Source organism: Melospiza melodia, chromosome 11 (assembly GCF_035770615.1).
Source record: "Melospiza melodia melodia isolate bMelMel2 chromosome 11, bMelMel2.pri, whole genome shotgun sequence".
Taxonomy (NCBI): domain Eukaryota; kingdom Metazoa; phylum Chordata; class Aves; order Passeriformes; family Passerellidae; genus Melospiza; species Melospiza melodia.
In genome coordinates, this window is record NC_086204.1 from 27,030,345 (window position 1) to 27,048,904 (window position 18,560).

The 18,560-nt window shown below is 38.0% G+C and overlaps 1 protein-coding gene across 8 annotated transcripts in view; it reads right to left on the reverse strand.

The window, feature by feature from the left end:
- Window positions 1-18,560, reverse strand: part of USP24 (ubiquitin specific peptidase 24) — a 61,539-nt gene that overhangs the window by 24,751 nt on the left and 18,228 nt on the right. For 6 of the 8 annotated variants that reach the window (XR_010029039.1, XR_010029040.1, XM_063166170.1 and 3 more), the window contains exons 8-33: window positions 17,904-17,969; window positions 17,020-17,094; window positions 16,150-16,308; window positions 14,907-15,021; window positions 14,290-14,393; window positions 13,033-13,140; window positions 12,478-12,573; window positions 12,219-12,380; window positions 10,957-11,001; window positions 10,281-10,388; window positions 9,530-9,679; window positions 8,735-8,866; window positions 8,310-8,421; window positions 8,002-8,078; window positions 7,015-7,155; window positions 6,807-6,860; window positions 6,513-6,628; window positions 5,755-5,821; window positions 5,482-5,592; window positions 5,008-5,106; window positions 4,758-4,928; window positions 4,078-4,163; window positions 3,849-3,942; window positions 3,430-3,585; window positions 972-1,069; window positions 106-201 (exon numbers count right to left, since the gene is read on the reverse strand). Coding sequence is in view for 6 of the 8 variants with exons in the window: in XM_063166170.1 (XP_063022240.1) it covers window positions 106-201; window positions 972-1,069; window positions 3,430-3,585; window positions 3,849-3,942; window positions 4,078-4,163; window positions 4,758-4,928; window positions 5,008-5,106; window positions 5,482-5,592; window positions 5,755-5,821; window positions 6,513-6,628; window positions 6,807-6,860; window positions 7,015-7,155; window positions 8,002-8,078; window positions 8,310-8,421; window positions 8,735-8,866; window positions 9,530-9,679; window positions 10,281-10,388; window positions 10,957-11,001; window positions 12,219-12,380; window positions 12,478-12,573; window positions 13,033-13,140; window positions 14,290-14,393; window positions 14,907-15,021; window positions 16,150-16,308; window positions 17,020-17,094; window positions 17,904-17,969 (2,798 nt within the window). In the remaining 2 variants the exon portion in view is untranslated. The remainder of the gene's footprint in view (window positions 1-105; window positions 202-971; window positions 1,070-3,429; window positions 3,586-3,848; window positions 3,943-4,077; window positions 4,164-4,757; window positions 4,929-5,007; window positions 5,107-5,481; window positions 5,593-5,754; window positions 5,822-6,512; window positions 6,629-6,806; window positions 6,861-7,014; window positions 7,156-8,001; window positions 8,079-8,309; window positions 8,422-8,734; window positions 8,867-9,529; window positions 9,680-10,280; window positions 10,389-10,956; window positions 11,002-12,218; window positions 12,381-12,477; window positions 12,574-13,032; window positions 13,141-14,289; window positions 14,394-14,906; window positions 15,022-16,149; window positions 16,309-17,019; window positions 17,095-17,903; window positions 17,970-18,560) is intronic. The other 2 variants (XM_063166172.1, XM_063166171.1) reach the window with 1 other exon arrangement.

The window sequence follows — 18,560 nt, forward strand, 5'->3', positions numbered from 1 at the left end:
AGTGAATGGAACAGAACTCAAAAGTGCCAATAATCTTAAATATTAAAAGCTGCATGCTAAAAGCCAAGAAAGCAGCACTTTCTCTAATGAGAAGCAGTTACATACCTTGCAAGCTGCAGGCAGATGGAATAGACTCCTTGTCTTGTTTCATAGTCCACCTCTGATGGGATGGAATCTCTCTGCATCACATTCACCACCAAACTTAAAAACAATCGATAAGACAGACTCCATTTGGAAATGTTTCAATTAATTTGTCTCTATCTTTCCTTCCTCCTATCCACTCAGCTGAGTTCCAGTTCAAACTAACTTCTTTGGAGGCCAACATCCTAATTTTCTCCTTTTATATCTACAGATGGAAGCTTTCTGCTCCTGTTGGAAAATGCTTCAAGATCTCTCGGGCAGAGGAGTGTCATGGATAGGGTTACTAAGAGCAAAGTATACTTGATAAATCTCACACAATCAGTATTGTCAGGTCTTCCAAACCACTCACACTGCCTCAACTCTTAAATGAAGAGTCTGAATTTTCAAGACTAATTACAAATTCAATTTGGTTCCTACTGCATGACCTATACTGTGACTGCTGAAAATGTCCACTGGTGTCTACACAGAGTAGAATGCAATGTACACACTTCCAAATTTGAACTGAAACATTTAAATGTCAAAAACTGTCCAAGTATCAACTACTTTAGTACCAGCTACATTCCACAAGCTTATTTGTGCCTAACTTGATTTTTGAGATTTAACTCTCAAAAGAGTACATGTACTCTCTTAAATACTCTCTTAAGAGAGTACATGTACTCTCTTAAATATGACAGCTACTGGACAGTGGTGAAACAGCCTTGGGTGGATTTTTTTCTCAGAAAAAGAAGCTGACAGGTGTATTAGTCTGCTGCAGCGTGGAAATAGGAAACCACACACAACTGCTAACTAAATGCAGTGCTACAAATTGAGTCAAGGTTTTGAAATCTAACCTCAAACCTCCTGCTCTGAGGAAGTTTTCACAGAAAGACTTGGCACAGTTTCTTGCCATTTCATCATCTGCAGTTGGCATCAGCTTGGAGCTCAGCACCTACAATAAACAAACAAACAAATAAAATAAATAAAATAAATAAATAAATAAGCAGATGTAGACTACCATGCCTCTTAGGGTTCTTTACCTGTTGAAGTTGGAAACTGTAACAGAAAAAAAATCCACTACAAATGAAGCAATTATTAATACACTTACACAAAAATGCAGTCAGTGAGAAATCTCATATACTCAATAAATCTCAAGTATTTAGAATAACCATGGCACCTACAGATGTTTATTCTGAATCAAAGCATTCTATTGTCACTGCAGTTTATGTGTTAAGGGAACAGATTAGGTACGTGGAATTTTTTGGTTCATTTTTCGTCATATTTTGGTTCATTTGGTGCTTCTTAGGAGCCCAAATTCTTCTTGGTTCTGGATTTTCAATTCACAGTATCCCATAAAATATCCTACAAATGGCTTACTTAATAGTCACACCTTCTGAAATATAATTGTACCACTCTTATTCTGTGTGTTTCTCTGTAAAAGATGGCTCAGGTAATTCTAAAGGTCTTATGAACATCACCCCTCTATCATCTCTCCTGTTTTAAATCAGCACTAAATTTCAGAGTGCAAATACACTCAGAAACATGGCCAGAAGGAAGTCTGTGGTCTCTGTGGGTCAGTTCTTATTTATAATCTTCTTATAATCTGTTTCACTTCACATTAAAAAAACCCAACACCCAAACAAACCAAGCCACCAAAAACCCCCCCACAGAAACCCCAAAACCGTCAACCAAAGAAACCCTGTGCCCTCCCAAAATCCCAGAAAAACCCCACAGATATTATTCACTTTCTTGAGAAGTCTCCTTGGCATGTACAGCCAAAAATGCTGCAAACAAAATACATCTCCTTCCAGGTTCCCAGATCAGAAGAATGTTTTACAGAGTTCCAGGCATGAAATCTTATCACGCCCTGGACATCTGCAACATTCAATTTTCATCTCTTTCATATGTTCTGCAAATTTCCTGTGCACATTTTTTTTCAGAAAGCAGTTCAGACTGGTTCCCATCTTTTCACCAGATCACCAGCTGAGTGGATAAAAAAGCACATACTCCTTTTCCTGAGAAAAACCATCTTCTATTTGGCTTGACTGGCGTTGAGGAACAAGTCCACTCATACAATCTTCACATCTAATCCAATTTATTACTTCTCATCCCTTGCCAGAAAACCAAGCAATTTATTGCTTGCTTTTATTATTTTCTCTGGCACAGAAGCAGCAGATAACTGTCCCATCCTACTGCTATATAACCTGTCAGCTCAACAAGACACCCTAAACCATTTGCTTTGAGTTGTAGAACTTGTCAACATATTTCAAAGACATAATCAAGTATCTTTCACTCCAGCTGTACAGAAAAGGGGGAATCCTAAGGCAGGAGAGTGATGACAGTGTAGGAAGATGAAGAGCTAACATTAGACTGTGGAAACCTAAAGGGAAGCAACCACAAGAAAATTCCTACAGTAATCTTGGCACACACCATGAAGGAAAGAGAATAATTTTGTCTAATGTTCTGGAAGCAGTTGGCAATTGCTCCTCCAACCTCAAGTTGCTCAAATCACATTTGTCATGGGTCCTTATAAACAGTAGGACCTGCAAGTAGAGCTAAACAGTGTCCAGCTTTTAGTGTGCAAGTCACTGTGTCCTACAAACAACACCAGCTGAACTCCTGTAATCTTTAAAATCTATTCTCTGAACTCTAGGAAAGAATCTTTACAGGGCCCTATCCAAAATTTCGGCTAAAGAATGTAGGAGAATGCCTGGGGGTAACAGATTTCTATATATTCCACTCTACCTGTGCAGCCTAAACAGGCCAGAGGCCTCTTGGCCAAAGCCCTGCATCCTTGGATAGTGAAAATTCTTCCCAGCTGAATGCTTTGGAAAAACACTCCTCCTTAGACATAAGATGGGAGACTCACACAGTACAGGAGTTTCTGACAAATTTAATCAAGCAAAACCAATCCAACTTAAAATAGCTTCCATTAATTTTTAAAGGCCAAGTTTTTTTTTTAATATAGATATTTTATATATACACACCCTATAAATTGTAGATTCAGAAATCTAGAGATTCAAGCAGGAATTTTATCCAATCCAATAAGAATTTGATGTTTCTTTGCTCCTCTCCACTTCTTCCACCTTGTAAATCACACAAAGGGCCTGGTTTCTCAGTAAAGTCTCTGAAGGAAAATTTTCTGTCCCTTTTATTTTGTGTAAAATTTACCACATGTATAAAAGCAGACTATGTCACAATATTTGCATTTTTCATAATGACCCCATCAAAGTGGACTCCTGCCCAAAACACCTAGAAATACTTAACTCTTGCTGCTCAGAAACACAGGAAAAAGCAAATTTGTTTTCTTACCTCTAAATTGTAGAGCACTCTGAACGTGGACATGCCTGGAGCAAAAGATCTGAAAAGACTTTCTAGTATTGAACTGGCACTGGGCTGATGTTGGTGTTTTGAAGACAAGGATGGGGATTTTGAAGACTGAGAACTGGATTCTGAAAGCAGTGTTTTCTAGGAAGAAAAAGGCACAGAAGAAATATTTTGAGACTCCTCTGTTTCGCTGTAATTGGGAATCCATCTCCTACAGCCCCTGTAATGACCCTCTCACCTCTGGCTGCTTGGCAGTAAGTCAATAATAAACATTGACTTAACATGAATATTATTTTGCTGTAGTTTCAAACCCTCTCTGTACAATAATCTGACGGGGAATTTAAGGAAGCTGGTAGTAAAATCCTCTTTGTGTAGCTCACCATGATCAATTATTAAATCCATACCTTCCTTCCCAGGGAATCCAGCTGATCAAGAGCCTCCTGAATAGCTGGGTCAGTGGGAATCAGGAGCAGAAGTTTCCTCACTCGCAGCGTTATCCTGAAAAGAAATCCCAAGTTATAGGCACAAAACAAGGGCTCAGCCACACTGGCCTGGTGCCTGCACACAGTGGAATATTCAAAGTGGGCACTGAGAGCAGTTCTTTAATATTTAGTAACCATTTAATCTGCTTACCTTGGCTCCTCCAGGTTGGCAAGCTGGTAAAGCATATCAAACACATTGCACACGAGAGCCATGACGACTCCAGGGAGGGATTTCTCCTGAGAATTGAGCAGAAGTACAAAGGTCTTTTTCTCCCTTCTCTGTTACATGTAAATTTAACAAAGCTCTTCACTGGCCCAGATGCCAGCCTGACCCACAAAAATCCCAGCTACTTTCTAGGCTGAGACAATATTTAGATAATTTAATTTCCCTTTTAACAGCCTATTTTTGAAATCAGCTGTTATGAAAAGCAAAATACAAAGCAGATCAAGAGTGCTCTGAACATGCCAGTTGATGCTTCTTAGTTTACTTTACTTTCACTTTTACTGCAGCTTTTTAGTAGTGAAAATGTGGAAATCTCTACCCTCAACAAACACAATCTCAAAATTAAACCAGATGGGTCCTATTTGTTTAAAAGTCCCTGCAGAGATGAATCAACACCAAGCAGGCTACCATAGGTGACAGAGTACAGATTATAAAATCCAACCTGCATGCTCAAGGCACTTGTGTATGTAGATAATCTGTTTCAATTGTAGTTTGAAAGCAAAACCAGATTACTAAAGATTGGAATATGTTACTGGAGCTTCTACTCTCTCCCCCATCTATCCCTGCTTCAGGAAAAATCTGAGGGAAGGCTTCAGGTCATATTGTACCTGTTCCATTGCATAGGAAGAACTAAATACACTGCTGCTGTTGCTGGAGCTGGTTGAGGAATCTGCAGAGCTCCCTGATGGAGTTCCACTTCCTGATGTTTTTACTGTAAGGATTTGTTCATCAGAGAAGCCCAGCTGATGCAGTAGTTTCTGATCTTTGTTTACTGTTAGCTGCAAGAAAATATTTATTGTTTAGTTCTGGAAAAGACTCAATTTCATCAAGAATGGGAATTCTTTGTGGTTAACATACCAGGCTGTCATTGGCAAATATCTGTATATTTTCCACAGGTGAATTCAACATCTTTGCTATCTTCCACCTGACACTTCCTACAGTTTCATTGCTATGAGCCTGTGAAATTAAACAACACTGGTTCAGTAAGTCTGCTCGAGCAGTAAATGCCAAGAAAAATTAAAATCTTCTGAGTCTTCCTGCATAGGGTGGTAAAAGTATTTTTTGTAAGAGTGTCAGGATAGGACAGCACAGAAATGCTCCAACACTCACAGTGAGCAAAAAACCTCATTTTTCCCATCCTGGAATTTAATGATCAAAATACATTTTGTCCACAGACACTTCCATGTACATATTTTTAACATTTTCAAGAAGAGTTTTCAAGCTGACTGGAATCTTTTTTACCATGTTACTCTATTCAGTCCAGGCATAAAACCCACCAAGAGTGGCTACACAACCAACAGTCCATGGCACACACAGGCTGGGCACACCTACCTCTATGGTGAAGGTATCTTTGGTAGACTCATATGTAACATTAAGGGTTAAAAGATGTCCATGGAAAGAGGCACCATGAGGTAGAATAGTTCTGGGAACAGAGTAAAGGTCCTGCAGGAAGAGAAGGATGACAGTAAACATCACTCTTGAAAACAAAGCCATTTCTGTGATGGTGGGTAACCAGGATTGCATGTTGAAATAACTTTTACTGGTTTTTAATAAAATTGCAAGTTGTGTTCTTAGCCTTGCCTTATAGGAAATGAAACATCTTACCTCTATTGTTATCACATAACGCTCTGCCAACAGCAGCAGCCTCTCAATTATTACCAGTTTAGTTGACCTAAAGATAAACATTGAAAACAAGAGTAACTTGTCTCGCAGATTCATTTCCAACGCCCACGGGTAACTACCCTGAATTGTCTGGTTTTAAAGGCACCTCCTTAAACTTGGAGTTAATTCAGCAGAAATGAACTAGGAAGAGAGGCTCATGTTGTACTGCTTGAGATATTGCCAGCTCCAGAGGAAGATTCATGTTTCTTAAAGGTCCCACCCTATGCCCCTATATTTAAGTTACACATATTCAGGTATAACTAAATTAAGCTTGAGGTTGAAAAAACAACCTTTTCTCTCCTAATTTAAGAAGAACCACACCCACTGCCTCAGAAATATTACATGATTAATAGGCTGGTAATAACCTGCGGGGTTTTTTGTTTTGTTTTGGTTGGTTGGTTTTGATTTTTGGGGGGCTGGAGGCAGGGTGGTTTTTTGGTTTTGACCTGTTGTTTTGGGTTTTTTTATATCTATTTGGCTTTGGTTTTCTTTGTTTCCTTGTTGTTTTGTTTTTAAACACAGTTTTCTCAAAAATCTCTGGAACTCCCATTGCATAGCAATTGGAATATTCAGTTCAGGAAGAACCATCAGAATTTACAACTACCAATTACTGAGATTTTTAATTAGCACTCAAAATCTTGTGGGAAGCAGCTGGGAGCAAATGTCTATTTTGTTCTTTATTCCTTGAGAGGCTGGCCTACCTGTAAGGAGACTGAACTGATGTTGCCACAGTAGGCATGGCAGTTGCTGTGAGCATTTTTGTAGCTCTGGTGACGGCGTGTGTTAATGTTGGACCGCCGAGCGCAGAGCTGGCTGCCTGCAACACAGAGCAGGGCAAGAGACAAGTCAGGATGGCCTGGAAAGCTCAGAGGACAAAAAATATTTGTGGAAAGAATATTTTTCTTTAAATGGAATTATCATAGACAAGTACTCTTATTCTAAGAAACATAATCAAAAGGATGCAGGCACGAGAATAATTAAAATTTGTCCTTTACCTCTAATCGTGTGTAGCAATCAGCAATGAATTTCTTGTGCAGTGAAACTGAATCCTAAAGACAAAGTGTACAAATTAATTAGAACTTACATTAAAATCATGGGAGCTACTCATAAACTGACAGAACCCAACAAATCACACAGCTGAACATGCAGACTATCAGGACTTCATGAATGTCAAAGGACATTTATGTACAAATATATGCCTACCTTTTTCAATCTGGGAGTTAGATTAATATAGCTGTAATTTATTATCAGTTGAATAGCTTCATTGGCAATTTCTTCATCTGGTGACTCCATTGCAATTTTCCAAATGAAATCCATTCCTATTAATTCCAGTTTTTCTACGCTCTACACAAGGAAGAACAACAGTAAAACATGACTGGATTTCTTACAAAAGAACCACAAGAACAAAAGTGTTGGAAAAGCACCTTTTAATCAAAACTTAAAAATTTTCTTTTCCAACATGCTGCCAAACTTTGGCACTGTGCAAAGTTATACCAACTGCTGCACATTTGTGTATTTATACAAGAAAAAAAAATGTTTACTGATAGATAAACAAGTTCCAAAGAACAATTTCAGTCAAGCCAACTGAAAAATTAAAAAATTTAAAAGCATGGAGAAATTTAATCTAGAATGGAATTAGTTTCAAAAAAGTCAACATGGTAACTAACCACATAATAAACCACCACAAAACCTGCTGTGATACTTGGCAAAAAAATCCTGCATTTGAAGTAAGCTCTCTGTGATAAAGATCTAAAATGCCTACAGAAAACTCCTTAACATATAACCATTAATTTAACAAAACCACTGAAGGCTCAGAGTAAAAAATTATAGTAGGTTAGAATTTAAATATGATAAGTCTAACTCCCATGCAAAGAAGAAAAATAAAAAATAATTTAAAAAAAGACTTTCACTGCTAGGAACAAGAAAAAAATTACAGACTAGAATCCATGATTATTTTCAAAAAATAGTTCACCCTTCCTCCTGCAAAGTTTTACAAGCTACAAACCAGCTTTCAATTGCTGAACTGTCAAGATTTTAGCTTCAGAATTTAACAATGTTAATGCTACAAGGACATTTTGGTCCTTAATACAAACATGTCAAACAGCTGCTACTCAATCCTTGTCTCACCTCCTCCTGTCCCTAAGAGGACACAGGCAGGACACAGGAACAAACTTGCCAGAGCAAACTCACCAGCTGAGTTCCTTGCCTCTTCAGCCGATGGTCACACAGGTTCACATTTTCAAAGAATGTTTTAAATAAACTAAAACCTGAAATGAAAAAAGGTGCAGATTTTTCATGCTGGTCAGGCTTAGTTTCTCTGTTTAAAAAGCAGTTATCAAATACAGGAGATGAACTTTTCCATCTAAAAGCTCAAAATGATAGACCCCTTTATTACACTGATTTGTAGAACTGCTTAGATGGTTGATTTGAAGGCTTAGGAAGCAAATTTCTGGTATATATTTCAACTCCAAATCTGTTCACCAAATCCATTTTCTTACCATTCATAGTAATTTCATATGATTCCAGTTTAAGAATTTTCTCTTTGAAGAGCTGTTGCTGCACATCACTCTCCAGATCATGCTGCCCTTTTGTAAACCACTCAAAGCACATCTGTGAATGAAAGGCAGACATAAATTTACCCCATTGTCACATCAAATATTTTAGTTTTATACAGCAAACTATGTCAGATACCACAGTAACTCATATTGCAGAAGTTTTATCTACAGCAAGAGGTTCAAAATTCTCATCTCATGGTAACCTCACATGTTATAGAGGCTTCTGTAGCCTACACAAAGCATAAAATGCATGACTAGTATGTGTTTGCTACTCACACTCCACATGTCTCAACAAACACACATGCTGCTCATGATCCATTAAAATTCCTTCTGCAACCACAGAAACCAACTTTTCAAGTTTCTCTTACCTCTCGGTCCAACTCACAAACATCCTGGCCAGTTACAAGGCATTCCCAGATCTCCCTGGCACGATTCCAGCCCAAATAAAGGGTGGCTTCTTGCAGAAAAAATGCCAAAAATTTTAGATGTGCCTCCAAATACTGAGAAAGAGGAAACAAAAACTCAAGCTTAAGACTTTTCTCTCTGAAACAAGTACTCTGAACATTCTATTTATTTTTGTTTTTGCAAATTTAGCTGTCAAACAAGAGCACACTTTGAAAAGCCTAGAAACAGAAACTGTTTATGAGATTTATTTCTTTTTTAAACATACTTTGTGGCTTTGCTTCTAAAAGCAAACACTGAAGTCTCCTTGGATTTGCTCTTACTTTGCTGGTGGTAGTGATATTATTTGACACTAAATCAAAACTAGCATGGAAAAGATAATTATCAAAGGATTAGCAAAAATCTGCTATTTTTGTGTGTGGCTTCTATGTGCTAATTAGCAAATCTGTTGCAGGTATTAAAAGCTTCACAACACACTCAAGGGTATCGCCTCTACCAGCAACTGAAGCTGGTGAAGAAGCTGGAAACTGCACAGGCTTAGCAACAACAGATCCTAGGATGGGGAGATCTACTTTTCACCAGGTAGAAATTTTGCTAAGGAATTTTGTAATTTTGTGTCATGTTTACAGAACTTTATTCTATATAATAACAAGGGTACAACAAGCCTTCACATAAAAGTAGTAGAACTATAAATAAAAACTAGATTAATTATTCACCAGTGAATTTCAAAAATGAAGTAAGAAGGTAAAGAAATGCGGTACCTCCCGGTAGGTGTATCGTCCATCCACCAGTGTTGCTCCCACCAGCCCTCCTGGGCCTGCCACAGATGCAGCCAAACGGTGACAGGATATCAAGCTTCCTGTCACCAACTTCACTATTTCAAAGTTTTTCTTTAAATCTTGAATAATGCTCTTGGCAATAAAAGAGAGGAAAGATGTTTTTAAAGCGATAGTTAAACAGGGATGTGCGTGCAGCAATTTGCTCTTCTACAGACACACATCTCTTACCAGAAGGAGTCATGTACCCCCACTCAGAGTCAGCTGTTCCCTTACCAAGCACCCAAACCCCCTAAATGCTGGAGTTTTTAGCTTGTGCTGAAACACAAGTGCTGCAAATTGCAAAGTCCCACACCTCCACACAGCCACTCTACAGCACACGACTGCTGGTAGTTTAGTCTGTTTTCAATGTCAATTCAATTACAAAGCAGTTGGTCTAAACATTAGCCATTGTTCATTTCTTAACACAAACATGCCTGTCAATTATTCTACAAAAAGCTGAGAATAAAACAAATTAGTCCTGACACAGCAAACAAATTTATACATGCACAAACATACACTCACAAAGGGACAGCACAGCACCTCTACTCCAATAGTTTGTTTATGCTACATCACTAAACTACTTTTAAAATTGTTTATTAGCCAATTATTTTTTTCTAAATTCAAACTTCCATGTTTGGCTGAGCTACACAGACACAACAAAAGTTTCAACAATCTTGCCAGCATATAGCCTTACCTTGTCTTGTTTTTGGTAAGTTTGCTTAATAAACGACCGCGTGATTTCGTGGAGCTGACGCAGGGCTGGCACCACCCACACAAACTGGGGATTATTGTGCTGGGACGACTGGCAGCAGGAAAGGTAAAAGCAATTACACATTTGGTATGTGCTCAACAACAGATTAACCTTCCTCTCAGACTCCTGGAAGCCTAATGATATCTGTTAAGGCTGCTGTTTCAAAAGAACAGCTACCACATCTGCTGGCTTCAGATACTTGTTCCTCCTCTCTTTTCAAACACACTCAAAGTGCCCTTCTTCACTTTCTACAAGAAGTCCCTTGATAAACACATATGCCATTTTGCTATCCCTATTATTAAGCCCAAAGTGCCAGCTCCTTGCTAGAAAACATGCAAATTAAGTAGCCAAAAAGAGCTCAGTTGCACCAGGGAGAGATGATAACCACCACCTTCCTCAATTATGGGAGATTAAACAGGTCTAAAAGGGCATAAAAGGGCAAATCCAGCAAAATGGTGTCACTGCTAAAGGAAGAGCAATAGAAGAAAGCATTTCAAATACTACTGAGGCTTAAGAGACAAGAAATTTCTGATTGGTGCTGCAAGCAGCTCCCTGACAGGAAGCAAAGGATACTTAAGCTGCATTTTGAAAGAGATCCTACAAAGAATAACCCTCCTACCTCATTTTTAGAACTGCTCATCACTTTTCTGGGAGGCTTCATTTTCTGTAAAGTTTGACCACACAGACCAGCACTGAGGTTGCTTGTTCAGAGAAGTGGTGTCTGGTTTAAACACTGTCAACACCCAAATACCACCTACATACTCAGAGAGGCTGAAGGAACCTAACCATTACAGAGTTCTCCACTGAAGACTTCCTCACAAATTTGAGAAAGCTGCCCTGACATTACATTCCCTCCCAGTTTATGTCTTCATTTCCCTAATGAAGGGAAATAAGAACACCATGCATCTTAGAAGTCTGCTGTATGCTTACCCCAATCCCTTCTAGTTTACAATCACAGCTTTTGTAATGTTTCCCACTGCAGCACCTATGTAAAAGCCCTTGCCAGAATATAATTAAAAGGAATGAGATTAAGAAAGCATAAGAGAAGATCCAAAAGAAAAAAATAAACCCTACAACTTTCAGATATTGAGAACCCAAGATTTGAAATTCATATTCATGAACACACACAGAAGTGTGATCAATATCAAGAACCAACATAATATACCTCCTAAACATCTAAAATCCTCTACAGATGCTGCAACACAGACAAAACCTAATTTATCATTAAAGAAATGAACAATGAAGTACAAGCCTTTTTCTCTATTTACAGCATACTTCAAGCTGAAAAAAGAAGACAAGAGCATTCCTGCAGGCCTGAAGAAAAACTGCCTGCTATGTGAACAGTGCAGGAGAGAATATATGCAGTCTTTTAAGCCATGCACATCTCTGCTGCTGCCAGGAAACAGTACAGGCAGCTTTGGGAATGGCTTTTTTATGTTACAGGAAAAGAGTTAAGTATTTTACTAAAATACAAAACTACTACAATTGAAATATTGATTTGCATTTTGAGACTTAATGGTCATGCCAGAACACATGCTTTACTCAAAATAAACTAATCTAGGCTTTCACATGAAAGGGACAGTTAAAATACTGACATACCTTTACAGTGGTTCCATTTGCAAATTCTAACCTTGGGCCCATCCTGGTAGTTTCCCATAAACTGATCACTCCTTGTGCTGAAAATTTGCTTAAAACAAAGGCAAGAGACTTACTATGAGTCTCATGATCAACAAAGTGGCTCACACAAAGCCTACCCCTCTCGAGGACTCCCCAAGGTAAGAACTTACAGATGGGACACACAATTTGTGCATCTTGAAAGAAAAGGGCAACATCGAGGCTAGATAAGATATCATTTTGGAAAAGATAAAATAATAAACCAACCCTCTTGATATCCTCTATGCATTTGATGATGTAGCTCCTTTTGATTGCCTCTTTCACTGCATAAGCATCACTGAGGATTGTCAGGTGTTCCTCCAAGGCCTGCTGGATAAGACTACACGGTAACGTTGGAAGATGAGCCAGCTCCCAAAGTACCTCCAGAACCTGCAGGAAGAAGGGCCAGGATAGTCAGGACCTAGGGAGCGCAGAGGCTACTCTACATTTAACAAATCAGAAATCCAAAGGAAAACCATCCCCTTGCCTTGCCAGTGGTTGTTTCCACTCGTGCTTCTCGGCCAATGCGCCCAATGAGGCTCAGCAGCTTCTGCCTCACTCGGTCACTCTCTGTCTCCCAGCTCTGCACAGCAAAGAAATCAATGTTAGAGCATATTATCAGGTGTTACATCTCAAGTGTACACAAAAATACAATCCACAATTGCTTTACTGCAGGAAAATCAAAATACAAACAAGTATGTTTCTACCGTAAGAATTCCTTATTTCTGTTGCTGGGAGTTACAGCACTAATTTGCTCAACACTTTTTAAAATACCATTAGAGATTAAATATAATAATAAAATCTCACTTTAAGTCCCTTAGGACTGGCTATCTAATGTACTTAAAATCCAAGTCAATTAGCAAAGCAGTAGCAGATTAGGCTTCTGGGTTAACATAAAAGTTAAGTGGTTTTTAATAGCAAATTTTACATTTATATAGAAAATACAAATGTATTCAAGGTATTTGCCTTTCATTAGGCTGGATGCACAAGCACATCTCATCAATTCTGTTCCTAAGGAATTTAAATTCATGTGAAAACTTACCTTTTGAATTAGAACAAATAAATGATTGAGCTGGTCAGAGCTAAACTTCACAGCAGCTGCAGCAATAATGGTGTGTATGTTCTCAATCACAGTGGAAGATTGTCCCGACTGAAAAGGAGGAAAACACAAGAAGGTAGGTCTTCAACTCAAACAAGCCAGAGAAAAACCTTCATGTAAGCATTATCCTAGCATTATTCACATTAATGAGTGAGAATAACAGCTTTTGACGTGGTAGAAACACAAGTTCAGAGTAAACTGTCTGTGCTCCTCATTTCCCTGGCTGAGAAGTCTTTGGAATTATTTCTAACGCAGGAAACTACAAGTCTGCCATCATTACAGAAGCTTTAAGCTGCTGCAGTGGCAGCAGTACAAACATCACCTTTTCTATTGCTTGGTGAGGTTCACATGTGAGGTTTTGAGTCTTTGAAACTCTTCCAGGCTTTACTCAAAAATGAGCAATACAAAATCTCCTCCCACAGGCATGTGAGCACCATGGTAACAACAGCCAGAGAGGGGGAGGAAGTATTGCTTTTTATTAAAGAATAAAAGTGAGGGAGCTAGAATCACATTTCAACTTTGCTAAGCATTAAAGCCTTGCTACCATGCCACACAAACTGCAGACATGACAGTGTTCAATGAGTTTAGTCTAAAATATCAACATTTGCACAGAGAAAAAAACCATTTCCTGCAGTGGAAGATTAGTTTCTTGTCAAAGTTTCCATGTGTCACTTACATAAACACTCAAACCACCTTCCCCACACAGAAATAAACTGAATATCCTTAAAGTGAAGGCCAAAAGATGACCTGTCAGTCAATTATATGTCTGTACAGGAAGGTAAATGAGAATGCAGCCCACTCTCTTTAAAGTCACACTCTGACTTTAAATCCATACCTCCAGCCACAAACATTAATATCTTAGTTTGGTCTAGACAAATATTCCTGTCACCTGTTTCAGGTGTGAAACCTCTGACAACCTCTTTATGCCAAGTCAAATACTTTTGCAGTTCCTTAACACTTGTTGCAAAGAACTGAACTTCATCACAGGATTCAGCAGCTGTGATACAAGAAATTTCCAGAATAATAGATTTTACATGATAAAGGAAGAAGTAGAAGGAAATCTTTGCATTAATTATACTGCTAAAATCTCAACACCTCCACATTGCAAGAGAGATGTACAGATTATTTTTAAAAATCCCTTAATTTGAATGTTTGTTTATAAGGCAGCCTAAAAGCACCTGCCTAGCCTTGACTGCTTACCTGAATTTTCCAAATTTTAGTGAGCTCATCTAAAGATAATTTGCTGCCCAGCAGTTCAATAATTCCCTTTATACGATCACAGTATTGTGCTTGGTCTATATTACCTGTGAAACAAAGAAAAGCAACTCAATGAATGCATTTCAAACAATATTAAATACATTAATTTTATATAAAGAGCTAATTATTTTAAAAGAGAGAACAAAGCTATCTTCATTTGGAAGGTCTTTCTTTACTGTTACAGACAAGTATTAGTACAAAGAAAAAGAACAAGGCTGTTTCCATTTTTATTTTGTTTTGCTTCATACATCTGATAGTACTCCTACAGAATGTTACTACTTGAGGAGAAAAACACCTCTTTTCTCTCTTTTTTTAGAGGCTAACAATATAAAAACTTTGAGTAAAAAACCCCAAGTACAGCAGAAGACATCTGCACAGATGTCAAACAGAGGACAAGATGATAGTTACAGAATTTGCAGGATTTTACTCTATTTTGGAGACAACAAAACCCTTGAACTCTGGTTAATAGTGCTCATTAAAGTGTATTGAAAGGGAGAGATGAGTTTTTAAAATTTGAGTCATTTAAAGCATGTGCCAAAAGGCTTTAGGAGAGTTCTTACCTTCCAGAGCAATTGACAGGACCGAATTCTCCACGAGCCAATTCAGCAGTCGGTCTGTGTCTATTGCATTCTTCACTGACTTGGACACAGTGCTGTCTTCTATTAATTTTGTTACCTAAAAATTGCAAAATGTAAGATTTAAAAAAAAAATTCCCACCTGCATCACACATACAGAGAATGAAACCTATTAAAAAAGGCTCATGATGAAGCTTAAGTGTGAATCCTGCAATATTTTGAGTACAGAAGGTGTTTGGGATTTTTTAGGTTGGTTGTTTTTTGCATGGTGTTGGCTTTTTAACTTTTTGGTTTTGTTTTTCAGTAAGTTGTTTAAAGGCAAATTCCTAACCAGAAACACCATGTCATCAGTCTCTGATGCAGCAGAATCTTATTCTCAGTCTGACATAGAAAAGCTGGCCTGTGCTGCCAGGTATCTTTCTACAGATATGCCAGAAGTAGGTTATCTCAGGCTTCTGCTTGTTACACTCAAATCAGTGTCCTACTTTTTATCCAATACTGAACTGATACAGGCTCCTCACTCGAGGGAGAAAAAGCACATTTCTGCTAAAATCTTCAAAAGCTGCACTTTTATAAATTCACCACGGATACACAGCATTTATGATTAAGAACCAAACAGCAATGAGTTTAACATCTCAATAGTCTCATAAGTAGAGAAGGAAAAAAGCAGCAAAGATGGACTCTGAAACACTACAGTTTGTTGTATGTCCACAGTTTATTACAGTTGTATATCCACATACAACTGTAATAAAAAATACAATATAAAATAGTACAATTATGTAGTGTAATGACATGATATGAGTGGACTGAAACATCAATATAGATTGTAAGTCCCATTTGGTTTTTTTTCCTGTTTCCTCTCAGTGAAAGAAGAAAAATGGGATATACCTCAGGATGCTCAGCATTATCCCAGAGTGAATATTTAATGAATAGCATAGACCACTGCTCATAAATCAATCTAAAATTATATTTCTTAGAATAGTGCACTTCTCAAACTGTGTCTAACTGGGAGGCCTTGCAGTGGCTACTGAAGCTATAAACAACTCCTGTTACATTAACTTGTTTCGGTGTTTATTTTGAACCGAGCTTTTGCTAAGGCAACACAACTTGCAAGGAGATATTGCACCATCTCTACTTAAGGCTGTGGTTTCAGTGGCTTATTAACAACCCATCCTACCCAAACCCATGCTCATGTGCACACACAGAGCCAGACAAAAAGCCAACCTACCTCTTTGAGGGAGTTCATTTTTGCACTGAAGTGGGGGGATTTCAACATGCGCAGCAGAATGTCCAGCCGCAAGTCATCGACCGCCGTGACCAGGTCAGGCTGGAAGCGCATACACAGCAGTTTGATCCCAGACAGGAGCTCAGGGATACTCACCAGCCTCTGTTTGAAACAAAACAACAAAAAAGGGACAAACAGAGCCATTGGTACTTTTGCTATTCTGCTACGGGTGTCAGAGACTCACAAAGAATAACCAGACTAATTAACCAAACAGACTGGTTAATCAAAACACAATACCTGGTAGAAATGAAAGTATTGCTTGTACAGTAGAAATTTTAAGATAATGAAACTTCTGGTTAAAGCTTTAGATTTGGTAAATTGCTCTCCTTTGGTTCAACAATCTATGAATACTTTCTTGTTTAAAATTAACTATTTATACCTAAGCAAAAAGTCAATACATTTTAATAGAACTGAATGCCAAATTCAGGGTAATGCAGGAAGTAGCCATAAGTTACACAAGACATTTTGCTACCAAATTCTCAGAAGCTATTGCAACAGTAATATGAATTTAACAGACTGCACGTCCGTAAATATCTTTGAGTCAGAGAAGCTGCTGCACAAGGGGACCAACAAAACAAAAAATTTGATAGCAACAGCAGAAAAATATTTAAGAAAGGGTCATAAACCGGATAGTTACTGAAAAGGGTATTGAATGGAATTGGATAAATGCATTTTCACTATGTCATTCAGTCAGAATTCAGAACAAGCTGTATTCCTGCCAGTGAGAAGAAAGCTATTGTTCTAATTTACACTGACAGCATTTCCAAGACACGCAGGAAGTTCTTCCTAAATATTTAATATGTAAAACATTACCTTGTCTTTCAAGTCCTTCTCTTCTACATTCTGTACATATTTAATCATTTTATGAATGACTGGATCCAGCATGGGCTAAAGAACGTGAGAAAAGGCATGACAATCATTTTAATGCTTCCTGAAATCAATTGCATTACTCAAAAGACGTGACTGCAGCAAAAGGAAATACTTAGCTGAAAGCTCACCACTGCCTTAGAGATAAAGCAACACCTACAACAAAGATAAAGCTATCCTGGTAGCTATGTCCAGGAAAATAAAAAGCAATTAAAGTAAGAACCCATTTCAGACCACTGTAATGCAGGTTTGCAAATACAGATACACCAATTGACCTCTAAAAACACCATCAGTTATTAGGTGCATGGGCCTCTCTTACTCCCAGGGGCTTCTAAACTACATCCTCTTCATATAAAGTCTTTCAGTCACTTAAGTCAACAGTTCTTGGTGGTGAGGGCAGGAGTGAAGCCTGGAGTACACTTGCACATACAAAGAGATCCTGGTGAATTATTTTCCTGTATCACAATTTTTGCAGTGTAAACTCTCCTATCCATGTCCTTCATCTCAGCCAGAAAGTTAAACTGAAAGCAAAATTCATCCTTCAGGCTGGATTCTCTCCCCACATGGCTTCTACTGCTGAAGCTTACTAATGGCAGTGGTAAAGCCTCTCACTGCTGCAGATGTAGATACATGACTACAGATAATTGCTTGGAAAATGAATCTGAACATTGTCTGAGCCCTTTACTCATCACCTCAGCGTGCTCAAAACGGTTCTTGTACTTTCTGCAACGTGAGGTTTGAAGGCTTTTCAAATTAGTCACCAGTTGCACACCAACACAGTTGGAAATTAATTTTCAGTCCTCTTACAAGTCATAACAAAGACATTTTACCTGTACTACAGAAGAGTTAAGATACTCTGCACAAACTCCAAATGGTTGAACTAATGCAGAGATTGCCTGAAAAAAAGACAGCAAGTATTTAGGTGCATATTTAAGGAACCTTTTCATAGTAATCTATAGCTTAAAAGGCAAATAAAGGTGAACAAGTATAATTTATATTATGTATTTCCAGTCACTTGCTATGATTGTTTTTGGTGTGCAAGTCCTTTACAACAACACATGGTTTCAGAAAGATTTACTCTATGGCATGCAGTAGAGTATGTGCTTAGTATTATATATGGCATACAGTATGTGTTACATATTTTTGTCTGAAATAAAAAATGCCTTCCCAGTTTTCTCTAATCTTGGTCCTCTCATCACTCTGTTCAGTGTTCTCTGACAGATCCTGTTTCAGTCACAGAAATAAACAGACGGAAAGGAACATATCACATTTTGCTTGCTCTCTACAGCAATCAAAAGTGTGAATGCAAAATTTAAGGTTAAAGCCATATGGCAAATTTCTTTCCCAAAGCAATACGTGGGAGAAAGCTTTTGTAAATGTGTCATATACATGTCAAGATCTCTTCAATGCATGATTTTAAAGTGGTATCTATCGTTAAGAAATTAAATGTATAAAAGCATTTGTTTGCCAATAAATAATATCAAAAT